General features: G+C 41.1%; 1 protein-coding gene across 1 annotated transcript in view; it reads right to left on the reverse strand.

Moving 5' to 3' along the window:
- LOC114666849 (uncharacterized) overlaps positions 1–15,336 on the reverse strand; it is a 60,781-nt gene extending 45,445 nt beyond the window's left edge. The window contains exons 1-3 of the mRNA XM_051919712.1: positions 15,219–15,336; positions 3,718–5,331; positions 1,012–2,295 (exon numbers count right to left, since the gene is read on the reverse strand). Coding sequence (XP_051775672.1) covers positions 1,012–2,295; positions 3,718–5,275 — 2,842 coding nt within the window. The 5' untranslated portion in view covers positions 5,276–5,331; positions 15,219–15,336. The remainder of the gene's footprint in view (positions 1–1,011; positions 2,296–3,717; positions 5,332–15,218) is intronic.
- Positions 15,337–16,017: the final 681 nt, after the last annotated feature.

Consider the following 16,017-nt stretch of genomic DNA (forward strand, 5'->3'; position numbering starts at 1 on the left):
TTATTCTGTACGAAATGATTTAAACATTCATTGCCATAATAACTTTCACCAAGCAGACTTGGAAGTGATAACCCAAATGCATCAATGCACAGTTCCCATAAAGAGCAAATTGTGTGAAGCGCTCCCGTTTGTCACGGGTCAGTGAAGTGGCAATTGCAGAATGCACAGTACAGTTTCTAAGATAACTCACAATTGCACAGTAAGCATTTGGAGCCGGCTAAGGGCTTGCATACTTTACTGATTTCGTACTGTAGCTAATGGACTTTGTCCATTCCATATGGAAAGGGCATGCATTTACTTCAGAGTTCTGTATGCTCAGTTACAAAATGGAGTGTAATGTCTGCTGGGGTGTACAGTACTTCAGAAATCCCAACAGAGGAAGGGAGAGTAAGATGAGGGATCCTGACATGATCATAGAAGAACTGGGAGCTGGTTAGGCAGAGTCTGACAAAAGAGGGATCCAGCTGTACAACACAGGACTGGACTCAGCTGTTGTGTCTGTATGTGTGATATATCATGATACCTTAGGCATATCAGATATGTTCCTTTAATCCCTTCTGTAACATTCTCTGTGGCAGGAAGATATTGAGTGGGTCCATCTTCTAAGCTGTTTCAACAAATTACAAACTAATACTGGCAACTTGGCCAGTTCATGAAAGATGAGGTTTTATTTATAAGTGTAAAATTGTGATCAATATGCCCCCACAGCTGATTTAAATTTCAGTCTGAATCTCTACAGTTTGATAATTCCCTTGAAACTGACTGCCAGAGAGTGTCTTTATTAGCATAAGCAAAGAGTGTCTTGAACAGCAACGCACAATAATGGAGTTTCCTAAAGCCAGATCAGTTAGGGTAGACCTCCTTGTATTATCCTCCTGATAAATTCATACTGTTATCCACAAATTCCTGCATCTAAACCCGGGTTGATGTATTAACACTTATGTGGTGTAGATCACCTTAGCATGCTTGACAGTGTACAAATCAACATGAGCAGCAGATATAATTTCTTACCAGAATGTGTGGTGGATATCCAGGACAGCCTTGGTTGTATAGATGCTGGAATGGTGTCTGCTACCAGTATAGACACAGTTGGCAGAATGGATGTTTCATAGGATTTTTCAGGATCCTTTGAAAAGAATGTTGTTTCACTAGATGGTGGTAAAGAAGAAGGAGAGGAGAATCTGACTGGTGGCTGAAAATCTACATCTTCCTCCTGACCTAGAGATGAGATTTTGGAAGGAGATAAAGACAGGTTCTCCTTAGGGGTGGTTTCTGGTGTCTCAGGGGATGGTGTGCTAAGGTTCAGCTCAGATGCCTCCATTGTTTCTGAAGATGGTGCCCTTTGATCTACATACGATGACTCTGATGTATCAGGAGAAGCTGTGCCAAGATCCATATCAGAGAACTGTGGATTATCAGGGTGGGATACACTGGAGTCTTCATTAGGGTCTTCGGGTGTATCAGAAAGAAGTAAGCCAGGGTCAACACTGGAGACCTCTGGTGTATCTGAGGGGAGGATGCTGAGCTCCTCCAACATGTCAGAGGGTGTTGTGCTGAGGTCTAGTTTGGGGATATCAGTTAAATAAGAAGATGGAGTACTGAGGTCTAGATCAGATATCTCCAGTGCATCTGAGGAGTGCACTGTGCGGTCAGAATCATACAGCTCTGGGACTTCAGATACAGCTAGGTCAAGGTCTGACATCCCTGGAATTTCAGAAGGAGGAGTACTCATATCTAGATCTGTTAACTCGGGGGTTTCAAATGGCAGTGTTCTGAGATCCAGATCTTCTATGTCTTGTGTTTCAGAGGAGAATGCTTGAAGATCCAAATCTGATGGCTCTATAACTTCAAAAGGGTGTGAACTAAGATCCAGATCCAAGGGTCCTGGTGTTTCTGGAGAAGGTAAATTGATTGGAAGTTCACTAAAATTTGGTTCAGAGGTTTTTGAGGGATGAGTGTTTCTGTCCTTCTGTAAAAAGGATCTGGTTACATTAGGTGGATTGCTGCTATCTGATAGATACAAGGCTGCTGTTATGGGTGTAATTAAGTCCAGTTGTGAGGGCACAGGTCTTTCAGTGAGGGATGTGGTCAGATGCTGAGCTCCAGGGAGCTGGGTTACATTGAATGCTGGCAGTGATACCTGCACGTCCTCTGAAGAGGGCGCCACAATTTTGCTGTGCACAGTGTTATCCTTTTCAGTTTTACTTTTCAGTCCTTGACTTGTGTTTGGCAGCAGTTTGGAATGGGCACTCTTTGCTGAACTGGTGGATTCTGACACTGGTGTATAAGAAGACCCTGTAAGGGTAAACCATGACACATATCAGTAAATTACAATTTGAGCTTTTTAACATTTCACAGACATTTATGGATCCTGTTTATTTCAAATCCACACTAAGGGATAGAAAAAAACATTTGCACAAGAGTATGAAATATGCACAGCTTATTAATTACAGCACTTGTGAGATGTTTACTGCTCTGTAATTAGTATAACAGATTTCCATTTAAATATCTAAATATTTTAACATTTTCTGTAACATTTGTGATAGCATGCACTGCTACTTCACGGCTCCAGAGCATCAGGCTCCAACACAGGCCCTACCTGTGCGGAGTATGCATGTTCCCTCTATGACTCTATATGACTTTTTTTTCCAGGTTTTCCTGCTTTCTATATAAAAGATTGCCAGGTTAACCAGAAGTTCTAAATTAGCTCTGCAAACCCATTCAGAGTTGATTCCAGGCTTTTGATCAGTTCAGTTGGGGCAGGCTGCAATTCCACTTAAGTGCAAACTGGGATTGGATTATCAAGTTCAAAAATGTAATATTATGTTAGGAAACATCAATGTCCTGAACCCACTTAAGATAATCTATCTAAGCAGGGCACTGGAAAATGACTCCAACTGCTTTGGGAACAAGGTAGGAAGCAACCCTGGGCAAAATGCTAATCCATCAGTGATCACACTCACACACTGCTGAGGACCTGAACGGCTTATGTAACACCTGGCTGCAGCAGATAGATGGTCATTTCCGGAAAGTGGGAGTGGACTGCGTGTCTGCCTGGGGGTTGCCAACTGGGATCTCAAGCTGTTTTGTCGTGTGGTGGGTACAGCAATGTACCAGCAATGTGCTGTACCAGAGCATGCTCCCCAACCTGACCTGACTTGACCTTTGGTGCCCCAATATTTCATCTTTGCCTCTTTATATTTATAATAGTTCATCTGAATTTATGCCTTATGGAGTATCGGAGGAACCCACATACATAAACACAGTAGGAACAAAAGGCATCATAGACAGGAATCAATCCTTAAGCAGAACTGCAGAGATACAGCAGTGTTACCACTCCAACATCCTGCCAGCTAATGATAAAATCATATCCCAGTGACTCTTATTTTTTGATTACCATTGTATTTTTAGATATCCTGTAACATTTTCACTCCAAGATTCATGTCCACTACAATAATAAGTAATTATTGTACAAATAATAAGTACTAATAAGCCCTTTATTTATGTAGATGATGCTACAACTCATATTTAAAGATATTGAAACACTGGCAAATAGTGTTGCTGGCTTAGGGTCATGCAACAGGCCAAAGGTGTGAACTGAATCAGCCTACTTATGGTGTGCAGTCCCAACATTTACTTATTGAGGACACACTACTACTTCATGCTTTGAGCAATAAAGCAGGTTGAGCTGATGAATTCAGACTTGCTCAGATTTACCATTTGTTTCCATCCATGGGCTCTGAGAGGACAGCGTCATGCCTTCTGGGATGTCTGGGCCAACTGGATTTGAGGTAGGATAGATGTTCTCACTTTTCAAGTCATTAAAGTCATCTGAAGGTGTTTTTGCTTGCATGTTCTCTTCAAGCTTAGGGACGCTTGTTTTCATTTCAGTGAAAGAAACCATAGGCTCATTGACTGTTGTAGTCAATAACAAACTGTTTCGTGTCAGAAAGCTTGGGCTTGTGATGGCAGTCTGGACTTCCTTTCTGTCTTCTGGCATTTCCTTGGACAGGACTATAGCCTCTTTATTTTCTGTTCTGCTTGACACCTGAGTTCTGTTGAGTGAGTTGTCTGTCATGCTGGTATTCTTTGAATTCATGCCCATGCCCTCCTTCGATGACCATTTCTCTCCTTCATTCCGTGTCTCTCTGGATGTTCCCACTTCAGTCTCTGGCAAGGCAATCTTGGTTCTGTCAAGACTGTCAAGGTTTACAAAAACATCTCTGCTTTTCTCCTTCATTAAAGATTTTCTTCTTGAAGGGTTCCGCACTACATCTGTCTGGCTTCTCTCCGGGGAGGTGATCGGACCTTCTGACGCCTTTGTGATTGTCTGACTGGAATCAATTATTGTTGAATTTGGCTTCACTTCTGTTGCCCCTATGAAAGGGCTACTTTTCTGCTCCACTGAACTGACTGCTTCGCTTATCATCTTGGGTTCCTCAGTGGCATATATCAAAGTGGCTTTCTCCATGGCATCCCCAGCAATGACACTGGCTCTTCGCCTTTTACCGGACTTAACACCCTCTGCACGTAATTCTAGGACATCTTCAGGGCCTCTGAAAGCTTTTGAACCAACTTCTGGAGTTGTATGCTTTAATCTAGTGATCATGAATGGATTTTGCAGCCTCTCAGTCTCTCCATCCTCATTAGACATGTCTCCATCTTCTTCTTTTTGAGGTGCCAAATGATTTAGACTTCCAGCTTTATGAGGTCGAGTTCTCTCAGCAGAGGCCTTCAGATCAGAAGAGCTTAAAACTTTGTCCTTGAGTTTAAGAGTTTGATTAACTAAAGTCATAACTGGAGGCATTGCCACTACATTCCTGTGAGGGCTGACTGGCACTCTTGGCTTCTCTAGGTGAAGTGATGTTGGGTCATTAGTGGGTCTTTGTGCCCTTCTGTGGTTATTGCCCTTTACTTTCACAGAGCTTCCAGGACTGCCAGTCTGGAGTCCTTTCATCTGAGACTCCACACTGTGAGACATCTTCTCGTATCCAGCACCATGCTCCCTTCCCCCACTGTTCATTTCAGCCATCATTTGTACAGGAGCAACAACAGCAACAGTGTATGGGAAATGTGTTTCTTTATTTTGCATATTTCCCTCAATCTCCTTAGATTCTGAGACAGACCTCCCTTTGGGCACTCCATTTTGACGTCCAGAAATTTGTTGTGGTAATGTAAATGTGGGTGCTACCCCTGTGTCAAGTAGTGGAAGAGCAGAGACCACCACAACGCTATACACAAGTAGGGAGACACTGAAACCAACAAGAGATTCCATGTCTTTCAGTGAAGTTGTAATGGACACAACTTTGTTCTCACATCTTCAGGCAGAATCTGCATGGAGAAGGAAAATTAAAGAGACTTAAAGATGTAATCTAGTAGCATAAACCATCAGTTCACATTTTGGATAAATCAGGCAATGCAAAATTTTAAATATCTACTTTTACCACATGATCATGTCATGATATATCAATTCATCCTCCCATTTTCCATACAAGTTTACCAGGTCAGTTTCACAGGGAACTTGAGGAAGAAGGAAGAATCCCTCTGGGGAAACCAGTCCATCACAAAGCTATTTAACTCAGAGTGTGGTCCAAAGCAGGGTCTATAGATCAAGTCCAGGATGGATGGTGGGGTTGGAGGAATGGCCCTTGAACTGTTTTTACAAATGGTGACTAAGACTTCATAACCATTGGGCATGCTTGTTATCACATTCATCCATGGATGTTGGATGGGTTTTCTACAATAAGGGATGAAAGTGGATGTTTATTTTGGATTATGTATGCTGAGGATGAGGGGTTTCACCTTTGAAAGAGACAAAGCCGTCATGCCAGCTACACCAATGCTCACCAATAAGAGGTCAATTTAGAAGTCATTCATTCAATCATCTTCTAAACCTTGCTTTTCAGGTACATGGCCTTTCCCAACTGTGACGTATGGCCGGGCCCTTTCCTGGCTGGAACACCTCTACACTGGAAGGACCATTGGAGGGAGTGTATCTAGAGCATTAGCTCCTCCAGAGCACTAGTTGGCAGCCCCCCTGGGTTGCAGCAGTGCCTCGGACTCCTGCATGGCTCTATGGGAGCTGAATTTTGGTGCGGCAAAGTTGGACTCTGTGGGCGCCGCCAGTGGGTGCTGCAGCTGCTGCTGAGCCGTCAATTGTAGCACTTCTGCCGCACTAGGAAGTGCTGCCAGATCTAGGTCAACGGACACTTCCGGGTGCCTTATAAAAGGAGCCAATACTGTGGGAGCCAGAGTCAACAAAGATTGCCAGGAGGAGTGGAGGAAAAGAGAGAAGAAAAGAGAAAGAAAAGAAAGTGTTTGGTGCTTGCATTGGAACTGCGCTCAACATGTAGGAATGGGGGAAGGTGTTTCCTATGAGAAAAAAAAATTAAAAAATAAAAACTTTTGATTGCACTTGTGTCCCATGTCCGTCTGTATCGGGGTTGGGGCTGCTGGTGCACCCCCTGGTGGTCCACACCAAAAACAGTAGGAAGAGTTCAGGAACCAACTGGTCAGTTAATGAGATGATATTCTCCCACTTTCACACACACACAAGTTCTTTTACTTGTTCACAGTGTGACATTTCAGATTTATTACAAGATGGTACAGAGAAGCAGTTGGTAGCATTGCTATTTCACAGATCGTCGTCTTATGTTCAAATCCTTCACCTGGATGTTTGCACATAACTTTGTTTATGTGTGGCTTTTCTCCAAGCACTTGGATTTTCTTTGCACACCCCCAAAGGTGCCTGTGTTAAGTTTATTGTCAATTGGCCACTGTGTTCAGTGCCAGGGCTAGGTTGTTTTTCGCCCTAGGCCAAGCTTATTAGTGTGCCAGCCGACTGTTCAGTAACTAACCCGTGTGGCTGGGCCTCCCACCTCTTATGGTCTGCGCCCTAGGCAAATGCCTAATTCGCCTTAATAGCAGTGCCAGCCGTGATAGTGTGAGCACCCAGTTCAGAGCTGATTCCTGCTTTGTGCTCATTGCTGCTGAGCTGGGCCTCATTCTCTTGTGACCCTGAATTGAATACGGCAGATTTGAGAATGATATGCTATATTTACTGACTAATTCATTGCAAATTTTTGAAAAACATTTTCTTTTATAGTAGTTGCAGACCACAATATCTCCAGAGCTTGCTCCAGAATCCCTTCATTTTTTTACTAATTGTGTATTTTGTCTTCTATGATGTAGTAAAGTACTGTATAATGTTACACTTGTCAACAAAATGAATGCATTCACTTTACGGAACAAACCATCCCTGGCTCCAGAATGATGCTATTAGTGGGATGCTAAGATGATACATATTTGCCTGTTTTAGCCATCAAAATGATTTAAAGGGTAATTATAAATCAACGCACTGCATGGTTTCAAATTCACAATGCTTCCAGTGGCCTAACTAACTAGATCAGTGGCACAGTGTAGCACTGCTGCCCCACAGCGGTCAGCTCAGAACATTTCTGTACTGCCTTCTGTTCAAGACAAACAGTAGATAACACACAGTACCTTAGAAAGATAAGAAGTATCATTCAAGACCTCCACCATCTTGCATTGTCGCTTACTCACTTCTGGCAAACAGTATGGGGGCAATGGCACTCATGTCAGTAAAATTAGAGACAGTTATCATCCACAGCCATTAGGCTACTCAACAGCCAGTCACACCGACAAACTGCATGAAGCAGAGGCGTAAAGTAATAGCTGCAGATTCGGCATGAATACTGAGGTAAGTGAAACTCTCTTGAATGACATCCAACCACTGATCAGACAGCTGTGCTAAATGAAATTTTCCCAATAGACTCTAGCTGCGGACCTCCAGAGCTCCACTCCATTCAGGAGGTTGTGGCTTTAGAATATACGTCAGTGACAACACATGATTGCACTGTGGGTACGATTAGGGTTGGGGGAGGGTTATCTGACTCAAGTCAGAGTAAACCGAGTGACAAAAACCTGCAATCCAATTGGTTGTCCAGCGGAGCTACTCAATCACAGAGCTGCGGAGGTCTGCAGCTGGACCCATCTCAATTTTCCATTTGTTCCTCTCTCTGAAGCATTCAATTTATCAGCACTAATAGGATCATGTTCAGTAAATAAAGTTGATTCGCAGACTTAATTAATTAATGGAGTAATCATGGTAGAGGGGAATTGTTGAGGACAGTAATTTTATGAAGTGTCTTGAAAGGTACCATCCTTCTTGTCAACAAAGAAAATAACTACCCTAGCAGGATATCTAAGGTGTGTTTTCCGAGTACACGTAATTAGAATGTGGGGTGTATCTTCATTAACTGTGAAATTGAACATTCAGGAGGCCATCTACTGCTGTCAGCACTTCACCTCATCCCATAATCCTTTAAGGTAGAGGCACACCATAATGGCCCTTCCACTCTTACAGTGTCTGCCCAGTGACACTGGAACTGATTAAAGCGATGGTAAAATGGAGACACTGAGGTTTAGTGAAATTCACACTTCTCTACTTTTACATATAATCTGTGTGCTTGTATTGATTATATCAACTCCTGAGCACATTTTAAATGGGTTTTGTAATTTAGAAAAAAATATATATATATATTTATATGTCATTTAGTGTATTTAGACTGAAACCCATCTAATTCTTAAAATGTTTTTAAGAAGGACAGGAATGACAGGCACATTAACTTCAGTGTTTCTTATATACTGTATACATATTGTGTTGTGTTACGTTTATCATATTTATTGTTGGTTGTTGGAATTGCACTACAGTAACTAGTCTGTGGGAAACATGCTAGTGTACTGTGTACACATGTTAAAAAAACTTGAACCTGACCTATCTGTGCGAAGTTTGCATTTTCTCCTTGTGTCTGGGTGAGTTTTTCTCTGGATTCTGAAGGTGCATGCTCACTGTTTTAGTAGGTGATTCTAAACTGATCCCATATGAATGACTGAGAACTGGCTTCCCTTGTATTTAGTCCTATTGGAATGGCCTCAACCCAATATTAGTGCTGAATTGGCCCAGTAATCACTGGACAGAATATGCTCATCCTTGACATAATCCATAAATCTATTCCTTTGTTTCTAGTTAAATTCTTAAATTTATCATGGATACTGATAGAAATAGCCAGTAGCTCACTGAAGAGGTTTCTCTGTAGCAAACAAAAAATAACAATTAATATTTGATACATCATTGTGATTTGTGTTTTGCTGACAGATATGCTCTAGATACATACCTACTTAAACTTGCTTCATCCAATTCATGGTCTGGGGGTGTCAGAGCCTATCCTAGCAGCACAGAACATAAGCAGGGTGGCAGCCCATCACAAGTCTAATTTGGAATTGCTAAGTAACCTGACCAACGTCATGGCCGGGCTGGAGCTCCACCCCATCTTTAACTTTTTTGTTCCTCTTTTTGGAGGTTTTTCTCAATGTTAATTGTTTCCATCCTTTTTATTTAAGAATTGAGCCTGAGGAAGAAGGACCTCCAATTGCTGCAGGTGTTAATGGTAAGTATGATTCTACCCTGACTCTGCAAGACCTACCTTTCCACCTCCTTTACATATAAACTGCCACACACCCGGAAGTCGTTGTTCATTTTGGTACCTGCTTAGAAGGAGATGGAGCTCCATAACAAGTAGCAGTCCTTTCTGATCATGATGAGCTCATAACGACTAAAGACTCACCTCAAAAGTCCTACATAATATTTTTCATCTTTTTAAAACCACTGGACATTAAATGGGGCATCCTCTGGGACCCCAAACCTTTAACTGCCTATTTGTGTTTCTTTCAGATGTGATTCAGCAGTAGTAGTCACTGTGCCACTGTGCTTTCTTCAGTGACATCAGCAATATAATTTAGTAACATATTCCATGACACAAACCATGGATTTTGACGCTTGGCCCTGAGGGACTGATGTGGCTGCTGGTTTCCTTGTGAACCGCTTTCTTCAGCCTGTCATTGTTCTGCTTTAATTAGTCCGATTCTTTTTTCTCCTACTTACTCATGTCACAATACCCAGCAGGGGTGTACTTTATTTTTTAAGAATTAGGACAAATGAATGTGTGGTTTAAACATAAAAACTGAAAGCATTTCTCTTCTAAAGCAACAATGTACACCTAAAGAGCTTTGGGTTAAAAAGAACAATTGGTTCAAAGTGGTGGAAATATTAAACAGCAGTCACAGTAGTACACCACAGTGCCACATTTGGACAGCGCTGCCATAAACCCTCCACTGAAGATCACACATGATGAAACACTCTTGTTACAACTACTCATTAGTGAATGGTGGGTGCTGCTTTTATTCAAAAGTTATCTGCTGTTTCCTATAAAATTTTACAGAAGCCATCTTTACATGAACCTGATTTGTGTTTTTTATTAGAGGCTGCTTTATAATTGTCTCCATGTATCCATTCATCTTAATAACAGTAATGTTGTGAAAATGAACCTATAGCTTGGAACTATCTTAAGTTTTCCTCCCACATCCCAAGCACAAGTGTTTTACGTTCACATAAACAACAAACTGGACTGGTCTGACCACACAGTGGCGCTGTACAAGAAGGGCCGGAGCAGACTGGACTTGCTAAAAAGACTCGAGTCTTTTGATGTGTGCAGCAAGCTGTTGGAAATGTTCTACTGGTCCATAGTAGCCAGTGTGGTGGTCTACACTGCAGTTTCCTGGGGAAGCAAACTGAACACAGAAGAAGCACAATGCCTGAACAAACTTATCAGGAAAGCCTGCTCCATCACAGGGCTAACACTGGAATTTGTAATGGAAAACAGGTTGATGACAAAAATGGCTGCCACCATGAAAAATCCCCTCTTATCTCCCCCAGGGAGTGCTCTCTTGGAGCACTTATAGCCACAGGTTCATTCTACCACAGTGTGCTATGAAGCGCATCTCAGGGTGTTTTTCTGTTCACTGCTATCAGGGAATTCAATGTTTCCACCAGATATCCTTATTAAGTTTCTTTATTTATCAATTGATCGATTAATTGTATTATCCATCCTGTGAGTCTGTACCCTTGTTTTTTTTTTTGTTTTTGCTGCTGCATGCATTTGAATTTCCCCATGGGATTAATAAAATGTATCTAATCAAAATGAATCTAATTGGCATTTCTGGCCTGGCTTGGTGCAAGTGAGTGAGTGAGTGCAGCTATAAGTGTGAGATAGACTGCCATCCCATTCAGCATTGGCTTGTGTCTTACTCCCTCTGGCGCAATGACCCTAAAATTGCATTAAGCTGATATGAAAATGCTGCGGTGGGTTGGCACCCTGCCCAGGATTGTTTCCTGCCTTGTACCCAGTGTTGGCTGGGATTGGCTCCAGCAGACCCCCGTGACCCTGTGTTCGGATTCAGCGGGTTGGAAAATGGATGGATGGATGGATGATATGAAAATGGACAAACACAGTAGATGGGTGAATGGAGCTTGGAAAGCAGTGGCATTGGGGGAGTACAGAGGCCTAAGCCCCTGATCTATTGTCCCAAGCCCCCGACTGTTTCATCCATTTATTATTACCCCCATGCCCACTCATTGATGCTATACAGTCAGGTTCATAAGTATTTGGACAATGATACAATTTTCATTATTTTGTTTCTTTTCGCCACTATAATGGTTTTGAAACAAAGCAATCATTATATGACTGAAGTGTAGACCTTTAATTTAAGGTATTTAGGAATGACAGCAAGTTTTCTACAAAGTCCCCCCCCCAAATTTCCAGGGGCAGTGATAGTATGTGAATATGAACATCCTTGAAACACCAAGGTAGGCCCCCCAACCCATACCTAGACACCCATATTTTCTTCTCAGTATCTTGCTGTGAACAAGAAACCAATATTGCATTAGCCACTAGTTTGTCACAGGGCGCACTCATCCATCCAGTATTCAAAGATTCAACACATTTTAATGAACCTGCACTTCTTTAGAATAGTGAAGCAAAGGGGCTATCCACCCAAATAGGAAAACAATGTGGAAACTCAACAAAGACAACAAGCAATCTCTTTAAGGCAGCAACACTAGATATTGTGCCAACTTGCTGGCCATTCTCAAAGTAGGTAACACAACATGCCATTCTCAAATCTGTTTATCCAGTTCAGGGCTGCAGGGGGCTACAACTACCCTCAGCAACATCAGCAGCAAGGCAGGAACCAGCCCTGGGTAAGGCGCCTGTGTATGACAGGATCTGTGCACACACACCCCTGCAGACACTTGGCCAACACAGAAGTAACAGTTACCCTAACCTGCACTTCCTTGGGGGAGAAAAACAACATTCTCTGGAAGTAAACCTGTGCAGACATGGAAAGAACGTGCAGACGTCATAACGACAATGACTGGGAATGGGATCCATGCTACCCTGTTTCCAAAATAAATGACTGTAACAATCTCTCTTTGATCCACTTGATTTTTAACTTTTCTTTCTCGTGAGCACCTGGGCTAAAGTTCATAAATTTTTTTCTTGTAATTTCATTAGCCTTGTAAGGCAGCTTGTGTTGTGGGATGCTATTAATGGCACAAAACAAAATAAAGACTGATCGATTTAAATAAATATATATGTGTACCTAAATATGCTGTTGTTGCATGGCTATGTGTTTTGCTTTTTTTTCTGTTTAATGCTTAAAAATTGGTATGCATTCTATGTCTGCCTTCAGTGAAAAGTGTAACATAAAGATAAGTTGAATTGAATTAAAAAGGAAATATATGTGGTGGACTTGCTTCAACATTCATTTAATACATTCAAGCCAGACATACCACACCATATCATTTTCTTAGCCCACTTAAGCCACAAATTAGACACATCAAATGAATTTGTTTGAAAACATAATATCTTACTAAAAAACATGGGCAAAAACAAACGTCCACCCATCCATTTTTAGAACCTTCCTGCCAATATTAGGTTCACTGATTGGTGGAGCACAAGCTGGCAGCACAGGGGCAGGAAGGGTTAGGATTAGGTTAGGGGTGCACACTCACCCATATTCAGTCAACTAACACACATTTTGGATTTGTGGGAGGTAAAGTCAAATTATCAGAAGAAAACCCTCATGGACAAAAGGGGACAATATAGATATCATCAATTTAGAGTCTGCATCAGTGCCCTGGAGTGCTAACCACTGCAACATTGTTCTGCCAAAGGGAAATAAAAGTTGGCAATGTGCAAGTGTATACAAAGGGCACAAAGAATAATTTGTTTTGAGTATATGTCAACAAGCATACAACTGCAAGTGATGAATGATTTTAATGAACACATCCATCCAATTCCGAAGTGCCTTATCCAGCTCAGAGTAGCAGGATGTCTGAGTCAGTCCCAGCAGCAATGCATACAAAGTGAAAGGCCTACCCCATGGGCTGCAAGTCAACCCAAGGGCACAAAGAATCCCCCTCTTATCCCCACTGGGCCAATTCAGAGTTACCAATTAATTTAACATAGACATCTTTAGGATATAAAAAGAAAGCTGAGTACCCAGAGAAAACCTCAAACTCACACACACTTGGGGAGAACATGCAGACTCCACACATGCACTGCCCAAGTCCAGGATTTCAATACAGGACTCTCATGTGCTTATTAGTGCACCACTGTATCAAGTTTTCATTGTATACTATCTTTTACAAATGAAATAAAAACATTCCAAGATAAGTCCGACAAAAACGTTGGACTGTGGTGAGTTCAGCACTTATAGATCATTTCCATGTTTTGTGTAATGCTATGAAAATTAGTTTGTTTATGTTGGGATGTTAAGCTGCACCGCACCTCACCCAGATGATATGTACAATATTTATATATTGGACACAGAGATGGGCACAGAAACAAACAATACGACATAGCGATTCTAAAGAAATAAGCTGACATTCCTCTAAATTAAAAACAAACAGACAGCTAGTATAATATACAGTATAAGGGGACTGTTTCAGATTGCAGTCACTGGCTGTATATAATATATTAGCTAGCAAAGGCAAGTGCAGTGCTTTTGAAATGATGGCCTCTTAGTCAATAGGACAATATATAAAGGGAGAAATAAAAAATAAAAAACAGGTAATACAAACTTATATGCTTTTACTTTGATCACATTTGCATTTCATCTTTATTTGCCTTTGGCTGTGTCTTGTGATGGTTCTCTCTGAGAAAGGTGCTATACAGAATTAAGACTGATAGATTACAGTGTTAATTAAAACAATTTCAGATATATCCAAGTAGGCCATAGTATGCTACGAACTAGCAAGACAGACACGTTATGCCATATTAAAAGATAGGGGTTGGACAATGACTGATAGATAGATAGATAGATAGATAGATAGATAGATAGATAGATAGATAGATAGATAGATAGATAGATAGATAGATAGATAGATAGATAGATAGATATTTAACCTTAGCAGATTGTGAAACATCCCACAAATTTAAAAAGTCGGGTGTTGTTACATAAACGATGACGAAATTACGAAAAAAATTAATACAGCAGCACTAATACAAATACAGGTAAGATTTGCCGTTCAGACAGTTATAAAACTAAATAACGCCAATCTTTTGGGCCCTAAAAGTTTAAGATGGTTGTAAACGAACAGGCTAGCTAATAAATCAGGCATGTTATCATCTTTTATGGTGAGCCCCCTTCACCTTATTCATCACCTCGCATCCACAGAGTCGTACGAAGAATACAAGTGCTGTCAATAGCACAGACGATAATATTTCGCTCAGATTAATTAAATACTTCTGAATCACCGAAGCTGTAACCCACCTTGCTAGCTTCCGTCATTCGCGTGTGAGTCCACACATGCACAAGTCATCGTTTTGGAGAGAACAGTGAAATGAGTGGGCCAGCCACCCATACGACTATCAGAATACTTGTCGTTAATTACATAATAAATATGTACGTGTAAAGTAAAAACATTCGTTTAATTAGATCTCTAACAAATACATACTTAATGCATCTAATGCAAAATGTACGAAATCGAATAAACATTTATTTAAAAAACTGATTACTTACAAGGAAATAATGTATTTAACGTACAGTATTTCTAAATAGCCTAAACGTTTCAGTAGAGGCATACTACGATCTGATAAAAAAAATCAAGAAATCATATGCGACCACTGAAACAATTAATAGTCGTGACTGCCATACGTTTACACACACACATGCCCAAAATGCCACAGGACCACCGACACCTGTCCAATAGCTCCTAACCTTTTTGTTCTAATGTTTCAACTCAACAGATTGGCGAACATGCTAAATATAACGGGCCGGATGGAAAGACACCTTACCCGTAGATACGTTGGGAGTGACAGGACCGCTCCTGTCTGGAGAGAGGGGCTTGTCCTCGGTGTGCACAGAGCGATGCGTCTTTTGTATAACAATGGAAAAGAGAAGCACTAGCGACGGCGAATCAGCGATGGTTTTATTATTTGGCCAGGGGGCGCTGTGCTTAACAGAGCAAGAAAGACTTAAGACCTAGACATCAGGCATAGCGATGTCCCAAAACATAGCAATATGCATAAACATGAAGGAACTAAAGGGCAAAATTCACGTGCCCTTAGTAATCAAACATCGTGAAAGGACACAGACTATCTATCTATCTATCTATCTATCTATCTATCTATCTATCTATCTATCTATCTATCTATCTATCTATCTATCTAAATAGTAATATGTATAGAGACGCAAAATCACTATATTCGTTCTCTGAATGCACTCAGAGTAACAGAATACGTTATTATTACAAATAGAAGAGGCAAAAGTAAATTTACTGCTTAGCGGGAACGAATTGTCATAAACTGGGAACGAATTGTCATAAACTGTGGGAGGTGTGACAGCCCATATATGCCGGGTTAATTTCGAAAGGTCACTAAATATACAGTATGAAACATATAGAAGATGCACACTGTTTAAAATGCATTCCAGCAATCGTACGAATCAACTACTTTTAACCAGTTCCTACCGGTGATCCCTTTAGGGAGGGGTCTTTACCGTTAGGTACCGTGGGCGTTGTTTTTCAATGTAATATAACATTTTATTGACCTAAATTCAGATTCTTCTAGCAAAATCTACAAATCTTTTTCACGC

The sequence above is a fragment of the Erpetoichthys calabaricus genome, chromosome 16, assembly GCF_900747795.2.
Source record: "Erpetoichthys calabaricus chromosome 16, fErpCal1.3, whole genome shotgun sequence".
NCBI classification, from domain to species: domain Eukaryota; kingdom Metazoa; phylum Chordata; class Cladistia; order Polypteriformes; family Polypteridae; genus Erpetoichthys; species Erpetoichthys calabaricus.